The 17,196-nt window shown below is 33.5% G+C and overlaps 4 protein-coding genes across 4 annotated transcripts; all 4 read right to left on the reverse strand.

Moving 5' to 3' along the window:
- Positions 1-555: 555 nt before the first annotated feature.
- Positions 556-2,768, reverse strand: LOC116117503 (probable protein phosphatase 2C 28; the record flags this gene model as incomplete). The annotated part of the gene is made up of 8 exons (XM_031403525.1): positions 2,754-2,768; positions 2,601-2,638; positions 2,354-2,398; positions 2,024-2,068; positions 1,450-1,716; positions 1,083-1,356; positions 843-997; positions 556-738 (listed from the first exon to the last, which is right to left on the reverse strand). Coding segments are annotated over exons 2-8 (975 nt in total), but the record flags the coding sequence as incomplete, so codon positions are not given.
- Positions 2,769-8,925: 6,157 nt separating this feature from the next.
- Positions 8,926-9,886, reverse strand: LOC116117501 (putative germin-like protein 2-1). Its single transcript, XM_031403523.1, has 2 exons — positions 9,772-9,886; positions 8,926-9,461 (listed from the first exon to the last, which is right to left on the reverse strand). Exons 1-2 carry the CDS (start codon positions 9,884-9,886, stop codon positions 8,926-8,928), a joined length of 651 nt encoding a protein of 216 aa, XP_031259383.1.
- Positions 9,887-13,324: 3,438 nt separating this feature from the next.
- On the reverse strand, positions 13,325-14,954 carry LOC116117504 (putative germin-like protein 2-1). Its single transcript, XM_031403526.1, has 4 exons — positions 14,940-14,954; positions 14,349-14,380; positions 14,115-14,263; positions 13,325-13,860 (listed from the first exon to the last, which is right to left on the reverse strand). The coding sequence occupies exons 1-4, from the start codon at positions 14,952-14,954 to the stop codon at positions 13,325-13,327; spliced, it is 732 nt and encodes a 243-aa protein (XP_031259386.1).
- Positions 14,955-16,335: 1,381 nt separating this feature from the next.
- LOC116117500 (putative germin-like protein 2-1) lies at positions 16,336-17,196 on the reverse strand. The gene is made up of 2 exons (XM_031403522.1): positions 17,044-17,196; positions 16,336-16,931 (listed from the first exon to the last, which is right to left on the reverse strand). Exons 1-2 carry the CDS (start codon positions 17,153-17,155, stop codon positions 16,396-16,398), a joined length of 648 nt encoding a protein of 215 aa, XP_031259382.1. The 5' UTR covers positions 17,156-17,196; the 3' UTR covers positions 16,336-16,395.

Consider the following 17,196-nt stretch of genomic DNA (forward strand, 5'->3'; position numbering starts at 1 on the left):
GGGAGAATTATAATACAGTACTAAACTTATACATCACCTGAAAATCTTGGTCAAATAATGAACATAAATATTTATAATTAAGAAGCATCATCTTTAACTTTAATGATAAAGTCTTGGCATTTTAGATTTTAGTTAGAGTCCATTCAGTCTATAAAATTTCACAACATCAAATATAAGTTCCATCTGTGACAGAGCATCTCCTTCCCTTAGAATAATAATTCTACGAATGGAAGAGATCTCAGTGGTGCTTCATTTAACTCAAGAAGCCAATCACACAAACTTCCCATCAATACTTTTTCGATGAATACCCATTAAATAATACAACTGATAATGTTATATAACAAGCTGCCTCATTTCATCCTATGCCCATTACAAACCAACAAAAGCTATACATGCAACTACACAGTACAAGCATCCATCATTCAAATTAAAAAGTAAAGCAGTCACAACATAACCCATCTTGACATACATACCCACATTATATTACATACATACACATCAACATGCCAATCAATCTAAGTTGACCTCTCAACAACAGAAACATAAACCACTCACTGAAAGAGAGCCAGCAAGATACAGATTTCTGACAAACTGAACATACGGCAAATAACATGACACCTCAACCTGCAATTTCCTCTTCTTCCTCGTCATATTCCTCGTTGTCAACAGTTGCATCCTGATACTGCTGATATTCTGCCACCAAATCATTNAATCCGAAGCCTCTTGGTTCGACATCACCTGCATAATCAAATTTAACATCATATACATTGTCTGTCGCCCAATTATTTGTCGTCTATGTAATGAATCAAGTCTTGATAATGACATGAAAATCAAAATCATACCTTCCACAGGCCATCACTAGCCAAAATGAGGAATTCAGTATCCCTGTCTATCATCTCCGTCCTCACATCTGGTTCTGAAGTAATGTGATCCTTCAGTTTCCCATCTCCGAAAGCTCTTGTCATTGCCAACTGCCCGTCCACACGTGGAACACTCCCTGATTTCATTAACTTGTTAGTTTCATTGGAAACCGACTTTTATTGTTATGTTGTAAATTGGCTGTTAATATTTGCATTGTTTACCTGGCCTTTTAGACACAAATCCACCTCTGCTCTCAACAAGTTTTTTCTCTTTCTGGGGCTCATGATCCACTGTTATGGGTTTTGTGGTACCATTTCTGCATAAGATTGCTCGAGAATCTCCCACATTCGCCACGATTAGCTTCTCTCTGTCAATTAGTATTGCTGTAACTGCAGTCGACCCACCTCGTGATTCCACTACTTTATTCAGAATCTCATCATCTGTGGCTTTGTATGCTCTCTTGATAGCCTTCTTAGGACTTGTCCAGAAATCAGGCTAATCTCTAGACAATTAAAGAAATGAATTTTCTTGGAAAGATTTCTATCAACTAAAATAAGAATTTAATTGAAGGCAAACCCAGTTTCATACCTGACTTAATATGTTATCAAAGAGATGAGATTGTAAGTATTCTGCAACATAGCGTCCTGAGTGACCATCGAAAATTGCATATAGTCCAAGCTCATGGCCATTGACTTCCCTAGTTTCTGCCACAATATAGTCTTCCATTCCATGACCCATTTTCCCTTTAACCAAATGAAAGCCATGAGTGACGAGTAGCTTTGAAGGCTCCTCTTGCTCTTCCTCCTCCTCCTCCTCATTATCTTCATCTTCACTGGTATCATGTTCATCAACCTCCTAAAATTATATTTTACAATTATCGACAATTAAAAAAAAAAAAAAAAAAAAAAAAAAAGACCATCCACTGGATGTGTTTCAATCTTTTTTCTCCCTTGTCACTCTATATATTACAAGATTACAGTTTTCATTTATCGAAGAGAGACATCCAAGAGTTTGCCCGCGCAGTTTATATCTCAAGCTAAAAGAACAATAGTGATCACTGGCAGCTCAAAATTTTATGTTACACAGCCAAATTGACTGTGATGACAATGAAAAAAATATATGAAAGAATAGGAATAACAAAGGATGGAAGAGATAAACTCACCTTCATATCTGATGGAACTTCCTCCTCTGGACCATATTCTGCTTTCTGCAATTAATCCCGCCATCGAAAACATAACTAAAAGCTTTCTAAACCATTGAATGTTATACTGAAGATATATATCTTTCATTATCTTTTAATTATGAATCTTTAGCAGTGACTGTAGTCACCGCACACCTACAAATTAATATCACAGAGATTATGCAGCAATTTTCAAAACAGACCTGGATTACATTTTAGCAGAATATGAACACAATAACTACGGAGACATATTCTTTGACAAACTGAAAATGTTAAGATGTATAAACTTGAATTTAAAGAAAAGTTGCATACCTTTTCTTCACAAGAATCGTCTTCTGATTGTTCTGGTTTCTTTCTCTTACAAAAAGAAAACGTAGCATATGGTGAAGGAAAAATATGCATGGAACAGTTGGAAAAAAATAGATGAAAATAAATATGCAATTTCAAATTCCAGTTAAACTAACAGAAGAGAGTTATTTTATCGCGAAACCCAGCCGGAATTTTGATTGAATCATAGAGTAAGAATGACATTAAGCATATAAAAGATGCAGAGGCATACTTTCATCTTCTGTAATAATATCTCTTCTGGAAAATATCCTGCACCCTACGGCATGTAAATTAAGAAAACAAGAGCACGTAAAAAAACTATATTGTAAATTAAACACGTATTTTTTTTTTTTTTTAACGTTTATGCATAAAGGAAGTTGCATACCTTCAAGTGAAGAGAGTTTACTTCCTTCTTCAAGCTTGATGCCCTTTTCTGTAAGTTAAGATAAATTCATTCATATTATATAAACAGTACTGTATGTTGAGAAACATAAACTACACAATGTGATATGCAAAAATTTATTGGAAATAAGAAAAATGAAGTTGCCTTCATCGTTTCTGCTTTATGTTAGGTTTAATTTGCTCCTCATGGCAGTGAAGATTTATATATATAGTAGAAAATATACAGCTGTCTCCATGTTTGAGAGTGCGTTACACCGATGACACTTAACATTGAGACACGTACTTGCTCATATATATAAGCTTCTGTCTGTCACCGCTTGTGTTGGAAATGAGGAGTAGCCTGTAGCCACCCACCCCTTCAACTGGGGCATATGGTATCTTACAGACTTACACAGATATTTATCTTTCTTCAAAGGGAAGTAGCCTGTAGAGCTACCCCACCCACCCCGATTCTAAAGGGTTCATCTTTTTTTCTTTTTTCGTTTAGTTTTAGACTTTTAACATTATTAGAAGTTGAAAAGATAAAAGACACAGAGATGATTCTTACAATTTTTTAAACACTTTAGGTATCCACTTTCACATAATAATTCATCCATTTTGATATATATACATAATATAGAAAAGGAGTATGATGGAAACATAATTTGTAATCCTAGTCAAATAGAATTGGTTGGGGTTAAAAAAATATATTTTAATGTTAAATTGTCCTAATAGGTCAATAGAACGCTTGTAAAGGTTTTTTTTTTTTTAATTAGAAATTGATATAAAGATTAAGTGATCAAAATCAGGTTGCAAATGGAAGCCTTTTACAATATGGTTACAGATTTATTAGTTTTGAGGATTTTAGAGATATTGAGGTGCGTGTAGTTGGTCTAAATACTCCATTCCTAAAAAAAAATATAGATTTTTAATAAATTGGAAAATATTGCTATGAGATTATAGTGATCAAAATCTGGGCAAATGGAAGGTCTTTTAACCAATCTTTATCATATATAGAAACAAAATTAAATACAACGATCCTTTACAATCCTTACCACTCAAATGAAGTTGAATAAAGACCCGTCTCCCTTTCAAATCTGACCAACCAGCAGGACTACACACCTTCAAAATATACTTAAATACAAAGTAAGGAAGTCAATAGGTCTTGGTAGCTTCCACAATTTCTTTGAATAAAACAACTCAAAAATTCCTCACTATCCATAATTCTATCATACTCCTTGACATAGTATGAACTCTATGAAAGTCATTAAGTATCTTTAAAAAATACAGATGTTGATCTGTTTTACTTTAAATAGGAGTTATAACTTTATGTTTCCAACACATTATGTTAAAATTACACTTTTTTTTTTTTTTTTTTTGTAACTATTTGAAGCTACTTTTACGAATTAAGAGAGACGAAGGATTTATGCTATTGTAACTTCTCGCAAGGGGCAGTCTTGTGAACTAACAAAAGCAAAAAACACAAACAAACTTCACATACTAGAATAGTTACTTTATAAATACGCATACACTCCTATAATATAATGAGGAATACTACCACATTTTTATATAAATCTCTATTATAAACTTTGTGATAAAAGATGATTGTGTGAAATCAACTCAATAATTTTTTTGTTACATTCAGTTTTGTGAAAAAAAAATTGATAAAAAGATTGGGGTAGAAAGTCTTGGTAAATTATGAAAAGAAAAGCACAAAACAAAATTACATACGATATTCCTTCATATTTGCAACAACACTCAATAACACTTCATTCTTGGTATCATCGAGAAGGGGTGTTCCAACAGGGCTCAAGAAATGAGAACAGTTCTACCCTTCTTGCGACCTGTAATAAAATTTTTATTCTTTCTTAGCTTTCCTAATTGCCATTTGCAATCAAGAATCATCCCTCAAATGATCGAAAACTCAACAAATGGACTTGACTATAATATCTCGAAACATTCAAAGAAGGAAGGGCAAGTTAAACCAAAGAAGGCTAAGTTTTAAATTCAGATAGAATCCAACTTGGAGAAGCTGTGGCTGCGGAAAAGGGCTATTGTTTAAGATTATAAATTCATGAAAGAGTGGTAGCAAAAAAATTTTGACCGGTGAATGATGCAATAAACAACATTCCCGATGTGAACACAAGAGAGTGGTTATTAAATCGCGTGGAGGTTTTCACCATTGACAGGTCAAAGCAATTTATAACTTTTTTGTTCTAGGGGACCCAAAGGACATGCCAAGATTTGTTTCAATGGACAAATGACTCAATATGGTAAGTGTATAGGGATATAGTGGCGGTTTAGAGTGAAGTCTGTTGGGGCTGTGATATTGAATTTGTGGTAGGTAATTTTTGTTTAAGTTATGTATATGCTTTAGTTTCAAACCTGTTATGGCCTGAAAAAGTAGGGTTGACGTCAAACCCAGTCCGCATAAAAAAGTCAGAGCTAGGTAACCGCAACCATTCAGAGAAAGCAATGTCGCATAAGACAGGAGCGGCAGGCTTATTAGTACAGTGGGTGACGCATCAGATAGCTAGGAGTTAGAGTGATTCACGTATCTAATCCCTGCACCAAATCGCGTAAATCGCTACTAGAGGTGGGCAAGAGACTAAGAGAAGGATTTGCACAGGACTAATCTCACAACCACAGATTTAGTAATCGTTAATTTACACCATTCCCATAAAATTGAGAGCTCCTCTCAATTAGGGGATTAGCGAATCATATAAGACAATAGCATTCACTCTCTACCTTCTTGTGTAATCATTTGTGAAGTCGCGCTGAACGCGCACCTGACCAACATATTATAATACAACAAAAAAACGGTGGATGGTAGGATTTGCTCCATGAGAATCGAAACCTTAACACACGTTCTCATGCTTTTCTCTCACTCTCTCATCACGTGTATCTGGAGCCAGCTAGCGTTTCACTATGTGCTTTGTTGGGTAAACAAAATCACGCATCAACAAAACACTTAGTGGACAATATTATGCATTATATTTTAACTTCAACTTTGTTCTTTCTTTCTTTTTATATCGTAACCGAGACTGTTGCTTTTGTCAACCATTAAACTTACAAAGGTGCAGCGAATATAAGTCTACAGGTGCAATGCTACATTGGAGAATTCTTAGTAACTCACACTTCATCATAAACTGTGAGTATCTATTAATTTTGTTTTTTTGGTTGTGTTGAAGTGCAAAGTAGAATACAAATAATGTTTCCTAATTTTGAAAAAACAATATATGTTTCTATTAGATAGCTTAATTTTTGTACAAATAGGGCATATCGATTCAAATTATAATTTCCAAAGTCATGAGTTTCATTTGTATTCCAAATCCAACATGGTATCAAAAGCGTCCGAGTGTGAATCAGCTTTCGCATCAAATAACCCTATTCTTTTGTCCCTACAATTCAAAACACACGACTTAGTTAGCACAATACTCAATATAGCCTCTTCTTCTTATCTAAATTCCAAATAGATACTCGGTTTAGAATTTCCCATGGGCAAACAATCAAAGCTCAAAACTCGACATAATCACAATATTTGATCTTTTACGCAAGTTTATGGTTATGACCACAAACTGAGGGGGAGGGTTGAAAGTTCAAAAGGAATGCAAAAATATGTTTCTTTAATTGTGAAAATATTATGTTTCCTTATTTTAGGAGATTTTAGATATTATACAATATTATGTTTCCTTATTATATAACTAATTTTGTTAAAATAGGCAATACTGATTCAATTATATCAATTCAAATCCTATTGAATTTACTAATATCTCATTGAGTCTCATGTGGTTCATAATATGGCATTTAATATTTTCTTGTAGAATCAGCCTCCAAGGCAAATTAAAAAAGAGAGGGGGCACAAGTAACAGCATGAGCTATCAGGAGATAAGGCAGCGTTCCACAATTGCAACTTTATAGGTTATCAAGGCACGGTGATTTCATTTTTGGAAATGGCTAGTCCCTCTATTTGGTACTTCCACCCCGCTCATTATATTATTCCTAAGTTATTTAAGATGTACAATATGAAAGATAAATTTAAAAGATGAAAAAAAAAAAAAAAAAAAAAATTGTCTTAAATAAGGGTTTATTTTTTTAGTAAAAAAAAAAAAAAAAAAAAAAAGGTCTAGGTTCTAGCTGGTTAACCATATCTAATATAGTTAAATGCTTGCACATCAATATATATGAGAAAACACCTGATAATGTTTTTTGTGATTGAAAGTTACAACTGGGATGTTTATGCAGAACACCACTATAAGATCCAGTGTTCAAATGGCATGAGAGTCAACACAGTGCTGGGATATTGGGGCTCTTTTTTTTTTTTTTTTCCATGTAAAAATTATATGTTTTTTGATAAACTATTAATAAATACTACAATTGTTAATAGGAATATCATTATGAGAGTCTTGACATGCAAATATGAAAGTTAATATTCCATTCCTTACCTAAAGAGATTACAAAATTATTGGGAGATATTTTATTCCTTAGAGAAATTATAAGCATTATTATGAGATATTCTATTTCTTACTTAGTAATTACAAACATTATTAGAGATTATTTTTCTTACATATTCACTGCACATTTGTATAAATATGTGATATGAATCCATCTAAAAACATAATCAATAGATACAATTCTTCTGCAAATTTTTGTGCTACTCTGATTCTTCAATTGTCTTCTTGTTTCATTCAAATAAAAAGCTCTCTCATAATCAAGCTTCCGCTAATCAACCCATTTCAGCCTAAGTTTATTCTAGCCTACAAAACAAGGCACTCGGGTTAGATAACCAAAACAAGGGCAAACTCAACACCTACCTCAAAAACTCACCAGGAGAAGAAAAGGTCTGGACAGCTCATATTGGAGCCCAAACCGAATCAAAATTAATTTTCTGTTCTTTCACTAAATTATCTTCATAACTCGTTCACTAAGAGCTTTAGAATTGCCGTAGATTATATTTAAATAACTTTTATCCACTGTAAAAATAATAAGCTTTAAAAATAATTTTTACATGTGTTTGGTAAGAAAATTTTTAAAGCTTTGATATTTAAATCCAATATATTGTTTGATTTAAAAGAGCCTTTTAAATTGTATAAACATGTATAAGACAAAATGCACTTGTGTTTTATGTCTTCAATATCATTATTTTAAGTTATAATTAATATTTAATCTATATTTTTAAAACAAATAGTATATATAAAATTATAAATAAAAATAACTACCGTCACGTTGTTGGAAACAGTGATGGCCGCCGACTATGTTGTCGGTGAAGAGATCCGACTTCATTCGCAGGAGGGCCAAAATAAACTTCATCTTCGGTTGTGACCAAAAGCCAAGTCGCATGGTGGAGATTTCACAAAACATGAGATAGATCGGTTTGCCAATCTTTCTAATTGTTGCGCGCACGTGCCATTGGAGGTGGTTTGTCGGTGGCACCACTGCGGTGGTCGATGACACTGTTCTGACAACAGTCTTAAAGTCTACTTTATTTTTATTTTATGAAATAAATATATTTTGGGTAAGGGTAATTCATTTCAATTTAATCTACTATTATTAAATTAATCAAATTAAATTCCAATAGCATTTTTAATTATTGACATGGTACATATATAAAATCTGGTAAGAAATAAATTGATTTTGAAAAGCTACAAAAGGTAGGTTTTCAAATTCTTTATAAATTTGGTATTTTATAATCAGTTTCAAAAGATGTGTTTTTAGGCAACGATTTTTGTGTGTAACCAAAATACACCTCTATTTATCGTTCAGCAATTCAAAATAGACAAATAAATCTATGTCTCATGTGTTTAATCTATATGGTCAGTGTTTTATAATTTTAATCTATAAATTTTTATGTTCCACAATTTTGACCATATGCCTTCTTATAAATAAGCACATTTAAGAGAAAATCTCTGTTTCATTAACACCTAAACTTTAACCAAATTCAATATCCATGCACACTCATACAATTAATTAATTATTAATTTAACCAAGGATATAATTTACAAAACCACAATTGTAATAAAAAAAGAAGTGATATAGATAAAAATTAAATAAACATTATGAGACTGGCTGAGCAAATGACGTTTGGGTATTAATAGAAAATCAAACCCATGTTGAATCTAACAGCTTACAACAAAAAAATTTGAATCACACTAAGAAAACATATAATTCTTATGGATTTAGAACTTCATTTGACCGTGACTGATAACTTTCTTATCGAGCTGGAACACCTCCCCGAGAATGTCAGTGTTAATCTCAGGTGTAGATCCGAACACAGTGTTTGCAAGTTGAACAGAGCCAGGGTTTTGGCTATTGAGAGATGCATACGCAACAGCGGGAACTTTCTTTGGGTTTTTTTGATAGTGGACCAGGCCAATTGGGAAGACAAACACATCACCCTTCTGGAGAACCTTTGTGAAGAGACGATACTCGGGGCTTGAGGTCACAAATCCGACTTCGAGGGTGCCTTCGATGACGGTAAGGATCTCGGAGCCACGAGGGTGAAGGTGAAGAGGGTTGATTCCTCCAGGCCGGAAGTCGATGCGAGCAAAAGAGATGCCGAGAGAGTTGAGCCCTGGAATATGTTGGGCATTCAAGAGGGTTACCTTTGAGCCTAGAGGGCTTGATATGTTTTCAGGTTTGTGAAGTCCGGTGTAGAAGAAATCATTTTCATGAACCAGCTTCAAATCCTTACAGACTGCCCCGCTCGCCGTCACTGCATTGTGCTAGAAATTTATAATGAATGACAAGAATAATACATAAGACCAAAGAAATACTTGTATAGAACAGTCTTATCATATTTTATTGTTAATTTTCAAAACCATCTTTTACGGTGTTAGATATTGATGAATGAAAATAGGTAATTATTTATGAATCATGGTGATTGGTAGATGAAAGAGAAATTTTTGTCAAATATGTAACAGCACATCTATTGGCCGGTCTCACCGCATCAGCGAAAATAAATAGTGAAACTATTTCATGTAAGTATTTCTCATGCATAAAGTAATTAGGGTTTGTAGAATTACCTGGACTTTTTGGGTCTGCCACACAAATATCAAATAGAGGATTGTTATCTGCTGCCAATACAAGGGAGAAAGAAAGAGCGAGGAGGCCAAACAAGAAAATATTATGTGAGGCCATTTGAAAATGTAATTAAAAATAAAACTCTAATTACAATGACTAATGGCTTTAAGATATGAGAGAAGAAGAATTTGCAGTTTCTTTATATAGAGTAAAACTGCAAACCTTCTTCCGTAGCAGCCTTGTTTAGCTGTCCAAGACCACATAATTCAGAATGATAAAAAAAAAATACACCAAAAATAAACCAATTTTGCCAATTTGTTTACTTCTTTGTTTAGCCTAAAAGTTGGATGGTTCCCCGAAATTTTCTTCTCTTTTACCGAAGTCAATCGCAATCAGGATCAAGAATAATTTAATCCATGTATTATTATATGCTAACAAATAGGATCATTGGGAAGTATTACATGGGATGCAATTGATAAACCAATATTAATATTGCTGGTTTTTAATTGAATATTTACATGACACTAACTCATCTTATTATACATTGGCAAAATATTTCTGTTGCGTTAAAGATTTTTTTGATGTATCCTTATANGCAGGCGATATAAGCTAAAGTGCAATTGCTACATTTGAGAATTCATTAGTAACTACACCTTCATCACTAAACTGTGATTATCTTAAATTTTGTTTTTTGTTTGTGTTGAAGTGCAAAATAGAATACAAATAATATGTTTCCTTAATTTTGAAACAATATTATGTTTCCTTATTAGATAGCTTAATTTTTGTACAAATAGGCAATATCGATTCAATTATAATTAATTCAATTCATTGAGTTTCATTTGTTCATAATCCCAACATGGTATCAAAGCTTCCGAGTTGAATCAGCTTTCGCTCAACTAACCTCTCTCTTTTGTCCCTACAATTCAAACAAATACTTAGTTAGCACAATACTCAATTAGCCTCTTTTTCTATCCTTACAATTCAAATAGATACTCGGTTAGAATTTCCCATGGCAAACAATCAAAGCTCAAACTCTGACATAATCACCAATATTTGCATCTTTTACGCAAGTTTATGGTTTATGACCACAAACTTGAGGGGGAGTGTTGAAGTTCAAAATGGAATGCAAATAATATGTTTCTTTAATTGTGAAACAATATTATGTTTCCTTATTTTAGGAGATTTTAGATATTATTACAATATTATGTTTCCTTATTATATAACTTAATTTTTGTATAAATAGGCAATACTGATTCAATTATAATCAATTCAATCATATTTGAATTTACTAAATTATCTCATTGAGTCTCATTTGTTCATAATTATGGCAATTTAATATTTTCTTGTAGAATTCAGCTCCAATGGCAAATTAAAAAAGAGAGGGTGCACAAGTAACCAGCATGAGAATATCAGGAGATAAGGCAGCGTTCCACAATTGCAACTTTATAGGTTATCAAGGCACGGTTGATTTCATTTTTGGAAATGGCTAGTCCCTCTATTTGGTACTTCCACCCCGCTCATTATTATTATACCCTAAGTTATTTTAAGATGTACAATATGAAATATAAATTTAAAAGATGAANATTGAATTGGGTTGAGACTAAAACATAAAAGTTGTAGCCCTTTCTCTAAGCTTTAAAAGGAGACCAAAATTGTAGCAATCCAATGTGTATAACTCAAGTTATGCCTTCTTGAGTGTGACCTGTGCAGAATGACTATCTTGATACAATATTGCATTTGTGCATTTCATAAGTGCATTAAGTAAGAAACTTTAAGCATGAACCATCCTTATGCATTAATTGTGCATTAAGAAGTAGTTTGAGAAAAAGTAGAGAACTTTGTGAATGAGCTACTCTAAAAGTAAAGAGAATGAGAAAAATCTAAGAATGGGTTGGTGCTTTGTGAACTCCACCCGGAAGTCATGAAGAGTGGGTTGGTGCTTTGTGAACTCCCCCCGGTCGTGCTTCCAGTAAGATGAGGCCATGACATTCAAGTGAGATAGAATAAAGAGAGAATGAGTAAAGTTACGAAGAGCGGGTTAGTGCTTTGTGAACTCCACCTGGCCGTGCCTCCGGTAAGATGAGGTCGTGACATACAACAGAAAATTAATAAAAGAGAGCTATGTGAAAGAGAAACAGAAAGAGAAAATAAATGAGATGAGAAGAGTGTAAGAAAAGAATTAAGAGAAAGAGTTACGGGGATAGACGAGTAGATGATTTACTTACTGAACATTATTTTGTGCTCGTCCCATTGTTTCTCTTTGTGTTTGCAGGATCTAGATGAGGACGCGGTTAGATGGGTGTCGGGAAGCGAGGAACAATAGCTACACTGTCCACTGTTTTTGATAACTTTTACAAATGATATCTTATTTTGTATAAAAAATGATTATATGTAAGTAAAAAAAAAAAAAAAAAAAAAAATTCAGGCCCATTTACTTTTGCTAATATAAATGTATTTTACTTGATATATTTCTATGAGTATCCTAGTATGAAGCAGTTATTACAGACCTATCGAATCTGGTCAACCGTGCGTCAATCTGGCCGAATACGGTTAAATCTGTGACTATTTGCGACCATGGTCTGGCCGTTTTCGGTCAGATCTATAGCCATCTGGTTGAAAATAACCAGATCGATGCACGGTCAACTAGATTCGGTCGGTAGTGCATAGTTCTAATAACTGCTGGTAGCAGTGGGCAATCGTTTTGGGTGGATGAGGTATTTCGGGTATTATTCATGTAAATAGTGAGGGTATTTCTGTTCAAAAAATTAATTTATGAGGTTATAGAAGTCATTTTTCACATTTGGGCTAATTGTTATTTAGTAGATATATAAGGGCATTTATATCCAAAATGTTTATTAATTACAAGTAAAATTGGTGTAAACAGTGAATTACTTTGATAATAAAAAAATAACACCCTTTCAGACGGTAATTGATTACCCCTTATATTATCTACAATAATCACTATTGGTATTGGTCGGTTACTAGAATCTTTCATCACTTAACACCCAAACGTGGTAATTATCAGATTAAAAGATAGATTATCAGTGTTATCTTTTATGACCCCGAACCAAACGCACACTGCGATCAACATTCCCTGAACAAAACGTCCTCTCAAGGAGTACCAAATTATATTTCCGACAAAACTAGGGTGAAAAAAATAAAATAAATTACTCATATACAAGTAGTAAAATTCTTAAAAGAATTCAAAAATATATCTAAGAGAGAATTCGATTTGTTTCATTATCACCTAAATTTCATCTTATGTAAATATCTATGCTATTGTTGCTTCTTCACTGCTTTAATTAAAGCTCCAAATTTAAAAACCATGCACACTCATAAAATTAAATTATTAATTGTACCAAGGATATCATTTACAAGGTAATAGATAATAAGTACTATAAATATAATTTGAAGTGTACATTAATAAAACAAATTGTGAGAACAGGCCGAGCAAATAACGTTTGGATATTAACAGAAAATCAAACCCAAGTTGAATCCAACAGCTTACAACATAAAAATCAGAATCACACTGATAAAAACTTAATTATCCTGGATTTAGAACATCTGTTGACCGTGTCTAATAACTTTCTTATCGAGGTGGAAGGTCTTCACGAGAATGTCAGTGTTAATCTTAGGTGTAGATCCGAACGCAGTGTTTGCAAGTAGAATGGAACCGGGGTTTTGGCTATTGAGAGATGCATAGGCTACGGCAGGAACATGTTCTGGGTTTTTCTGGTAATGGACGAGGCCAGCAGGGAAGACAAACACATCACCCTTCTGAAGAACCTTTGTGAAGAGACGATAGTCGGGGCTCGAGGTCACGAATCCGACTTCGAGTGTACCCTCGATGACGGTGAGGATCTCGGAGCCACGAGGGTGAAGGTGAAGAGGGTTGATTCCTCCGGGCTGGAAGTCGATGCGAGCGAAAGAGATGCCGAGAGAGTTGAGTCCCGGAATCTGCTGTGCATTCAAGAGGGTTACCTTTGAGCCTAGAGGGTTTGATGTGTTTCCAGGTTTGTGAAGTCCGGTGAAGAAGAAATCATTTTCATGAACCAGCTTCAAATCCTTGCAGAGTGGTCCGCTTGCCGTCACTACAATGTGGTACAAATATATAATCAAAGACAAAATAAAACATTACATTGAGAAACACTTATCTTGGACAGTCTCACCACCTCATTGGACAGATGTGGTGAGACCGTTCAATAAAATAAAGATAGTATTGTTAATTTATAACACCATAAGGGTGGAGCCAGAAAATTTATTCTGGGGGATCAAAAAAAAAAAAAAAAAAAAAAAGGATTAAGAATTTTCTCATGCATAAAATAATTAGGGTTTATAAAATTACCTGGACCTTTTGGGTCTGCCACACAAATATCAAAAAGAGGATTGTTATCAGTTGCCAATACAAGGGAGAAAGAAAGAGCGAGGAGGCAAACAAAACAATATGATGTGAGGCCATTTGAAAATGTAATTATAAAAATTAAAAATAAAAGTCTAATTACAATGATTAATGCTTTAAGATATGAGAGAAGAAGAATTTGCAGTTTCTTTTTATAGAGTAAGATTTAGTATGTAAAACTGCAAACCTTCTTCCCTAGCAGCCTTGTATAGCTGTCAAAGACCACATAAGAATGAGGATATAGCACCAATATAAACCAATTTTGTTCATACCAACTTGTTTAATTCTTTTTTTAGCCTAACAGTTGATGGTTCCCCAAGTTTTTCGTCTCTTTTACAGAAACTATCCCAATCAAGATTAAGAATAGTTTAATCTATGTGTTATAAGCTAACAATATGATCAACAATATCTATGCATTAAATTTTTGGGTTTATTTTATCATATATTATTGTCTAACTTTCAATAGATTTGCACATTTACAAAATTTATAAATTTGTTATTCTTTTTTTTTAAAAAAAAAAAAAGAAAACGCATGTGATTCCAATGTGCACTATTTATATTTAATTGACATGTTAAATAAAAAAGAGTATATATAAAACAAGGATTGAGAAAATATAACATGAGTAGTTAAAATGTAAATATAAGGGTTACTTGTAAATCGATGGGATATTTAGACATTTAAATATGTTAAAATTTTATTGGGGTAAATTTAAAGGCTAGGTTTAAGTTAAATTATGGGAGGCCTATAGCACCACTCTTTAAAGTATATACATGACATGTACTCATTTGTACGTATATAGGCAATGTGGTATACTATGTATAGTATACTTGTTCACTAATATCCAAACATTATATATTATTATACATTAGTGTCCAATCATCTGCTTAGCCAACTTAGAGAAGCTTAGATGATTAACAAAAACTTTTTCTGTTTATTAGGAGAAACTCAAATTTTCAAAATTTTCCAGTTCTTTCTATCTTTTTTTTTTTTTAATTAATTTGACTTAAAGAGTTTCCATTCATTTAAGCTTTCATTTTATCTTTCTTCTAACAAAACTTTTATTGCTAAAAATCTCTGATGTTATTTGATCCATATTGATACTCTAGACACGCATTTGTTGTACAAATGTAATTTAAAGTTAAGATTAAGTTTTGATTCAATTTTGAACAAAGTACTTGTGCTTTTTGTTAGAATTTGAGGTGGACCTGACTCCTTACTCAATAAAGTCTTGTTGAATGGAAGGATTACCCTCTTATAACCCAATAAGCTTGACGTGCTTAGTCGATGTGGGACTCCAACACTCCCCTCACGGTCAAGCCCATATGTTGGGTCATGCCTGTTATGGAGGTAGTTACTAGCTCTAACTCCTCACCCGCTAGTCAAGCGCTCAGCTCAACTGAACCTGGACTCTGATACCATGTTAGAATTTGAGGTAGGCCTGACTCTCACCAATAAGGTCTTATTGAATAGGAGGATTACCCCTCTTATAACCAATAAGCTTGAACATGCTAGTCGATGTGGGACTCCAACAGTTTTAATTATATTTTTTTATTTATTATTTTTTTTTTTTTTTTTTTCTTTTTAATTTAATAATTAAGAAATTATCTATCAATGTTGTTGGAATTAGGAAAAATATATGAAATATCTATTTTTTTTTTTTTAAATTTATACTAATATAAATATAAAATAGGCTTTGAGAGTGAGGTGTAAATAGTCTCACGGTTTATATTTACTTAATCTAACTACTAACTACTAACTACTTTATAGAATTTTTATTCTTGCAATATTCTTTCTTCATTTGGAATTTTACCGACTTCTTTTATAAACTTGGGATAAATTCTATATAACTAATAAGTCTATATAGTAATCAATACCCTCAAATTTAATTGATTTTCAATAATTATAAACTGCAAAAGTGATCTCTAGTCCCTAGTCTCAAGCTAGAAGAAAAGCCTTTGCTTTTTTCAAGTTATTTAAGAGAAGGGAAAATCAAAATCAAAAGCAAAAGCAAAATATATAAATAAATAAATAAAAGCAAAATCATAATAATGATAATAATAGCTTCAGCAATTGTCATTCATAGCTTGTCTCTTACAATGAACACATGAAATTAAACTACAAATGAACAAATGAACAAACATGGCTATTTATTGTGATTAAGAATTGAGAACGATTTAAATAAGACAAATGGACAGGTTACACAGAGTAAATGCATATATGGTTGACTTAAAAGTTCGCCTGTAATTGCTCAATCACATTCTTCTCAACCTGGAAAGCCTGTCCAAGAACATCGCTAGAAATGTCAGGCTTAGAACCAAAGACCGCGTTAGCAACAGTGACTGTTCCAGGATTTTGACTGCTAAGACCGGCAATAGCCACGGCATTACAGTTTCCAACGTTGCGCTGGAAGTGCACGAGACCCACCGGGAAAGTGAACACATCGCCAGGCTGAAGAACTTTCACTATGAGACGGTTATCAGGATTGGAAGTGATGAACCCAACCTCAACAGTACCTTCCAGAACAGTCAATATTTCACTGGCCCTGGGGTGAGTGTGAGGTGGATTAATGCCCCATGGAGCAATGTCAATGCGGACCATCGAAATGCCAAGAGTGTTGAGACCTGGAAATTGGGCAACTGTCACTGGAGTCACCCTGGAACCAACTGCATTAGATGTGTTACCCGTCAGGTGTAGCCCACTGAAATGGAAATCTTTGGCTTCGACTAGCTTTGCATCTTTGCAGGCAAAACCATTCACCAGTACTGCCATAAAAAGTAAAATCATCAGAAAACTTATCAAATAAGAAGTCGATGCTTAAAAGGCATCCATTTCTGGAGTCTTCTCCGACGCGTTGTTTGTTTATGTATATAGTACCTGAGCTTGTTGCGTCTCTGACACAAAAATCTTGAAGTGGGCTATGATCAGCTAAGGCAAGTGAAAAAACTAGACCAAGGAATCCTAACAAGAGAATTGTTTTAGTAGCCATTGGAGAATATAAAAAGTAATACGTCTCAAAATCTTAAACAA

The sequence above is a fragment of the Pistacia vera genome, unplaced genomic scaffold (assembly GCF_008641045.1).
Source record: "Pistacia vera cultivar Batoury unplaced genomic scaffold, PisVer_v2 Contig813, whole genome shotgun sequence".
In the NCBI taxonomy this organism is placed as follows: Eukaryota; Viridiplantae; Streptophyta; class Magnoliopsida; order Sapindales; family Anacardiaceae; genus Pistacia; species Pistacia vera.

What these genes read in the sequence shown, in the direction of transcription:
- LOC116117501 (XM_031403523.1), bottom strand. Translation starts at nt 9,886, where the DNA reads ATGGCCTCACATAATATTTTCTTGTTTGGCCTCCTCGCTCTTTCTTTC. An exon ending in GGCAGACCCAAAAAGTCCAG is followed by an intron (nt 9,462 to 9,771) that starts GTAATTCTACAA and finishes AGCACAATGCAG; the next exon opens with TGACGGCGAGCGGGGCAGTC.
- LOC116117504 (XM_031403526.1), bottom strand. An exon ending in GCTAGGGAAGAAGGTTTGCA is followed by an intron (nt 14,264 to 14,348) that starts GTTTTACATACT and finishes CATTGTAATTAG; the next exon opens with ACTTTTATTTTTAATTTTTA. An exon ending in GGCAGACCCAAAAGGTCCAG is followed by an intron (nt 13,861 to 14,114) that starts GTAATTTTATAA and finishes ACCACATTGTAG; the next exon opens with TGACGGCAAGCGGACCACTC.
- LOC116117500 (XM_031403522.1), bottom strand. Translation starts at nt 17,155, where the DNA reads ATGGCTACTAAAACAATTCTCTTGTTAGGATTCCTTGGTCTAGTTTTT. An exon ending in CAGAGACGCAACAAGCTCAG is followed by an intron (nt 16,932 to 17,043) that starts GTACTATATACA and finishes TTTTTATGGCAG; the next exon opens with TACTGGTGAATGGTTTTGCC.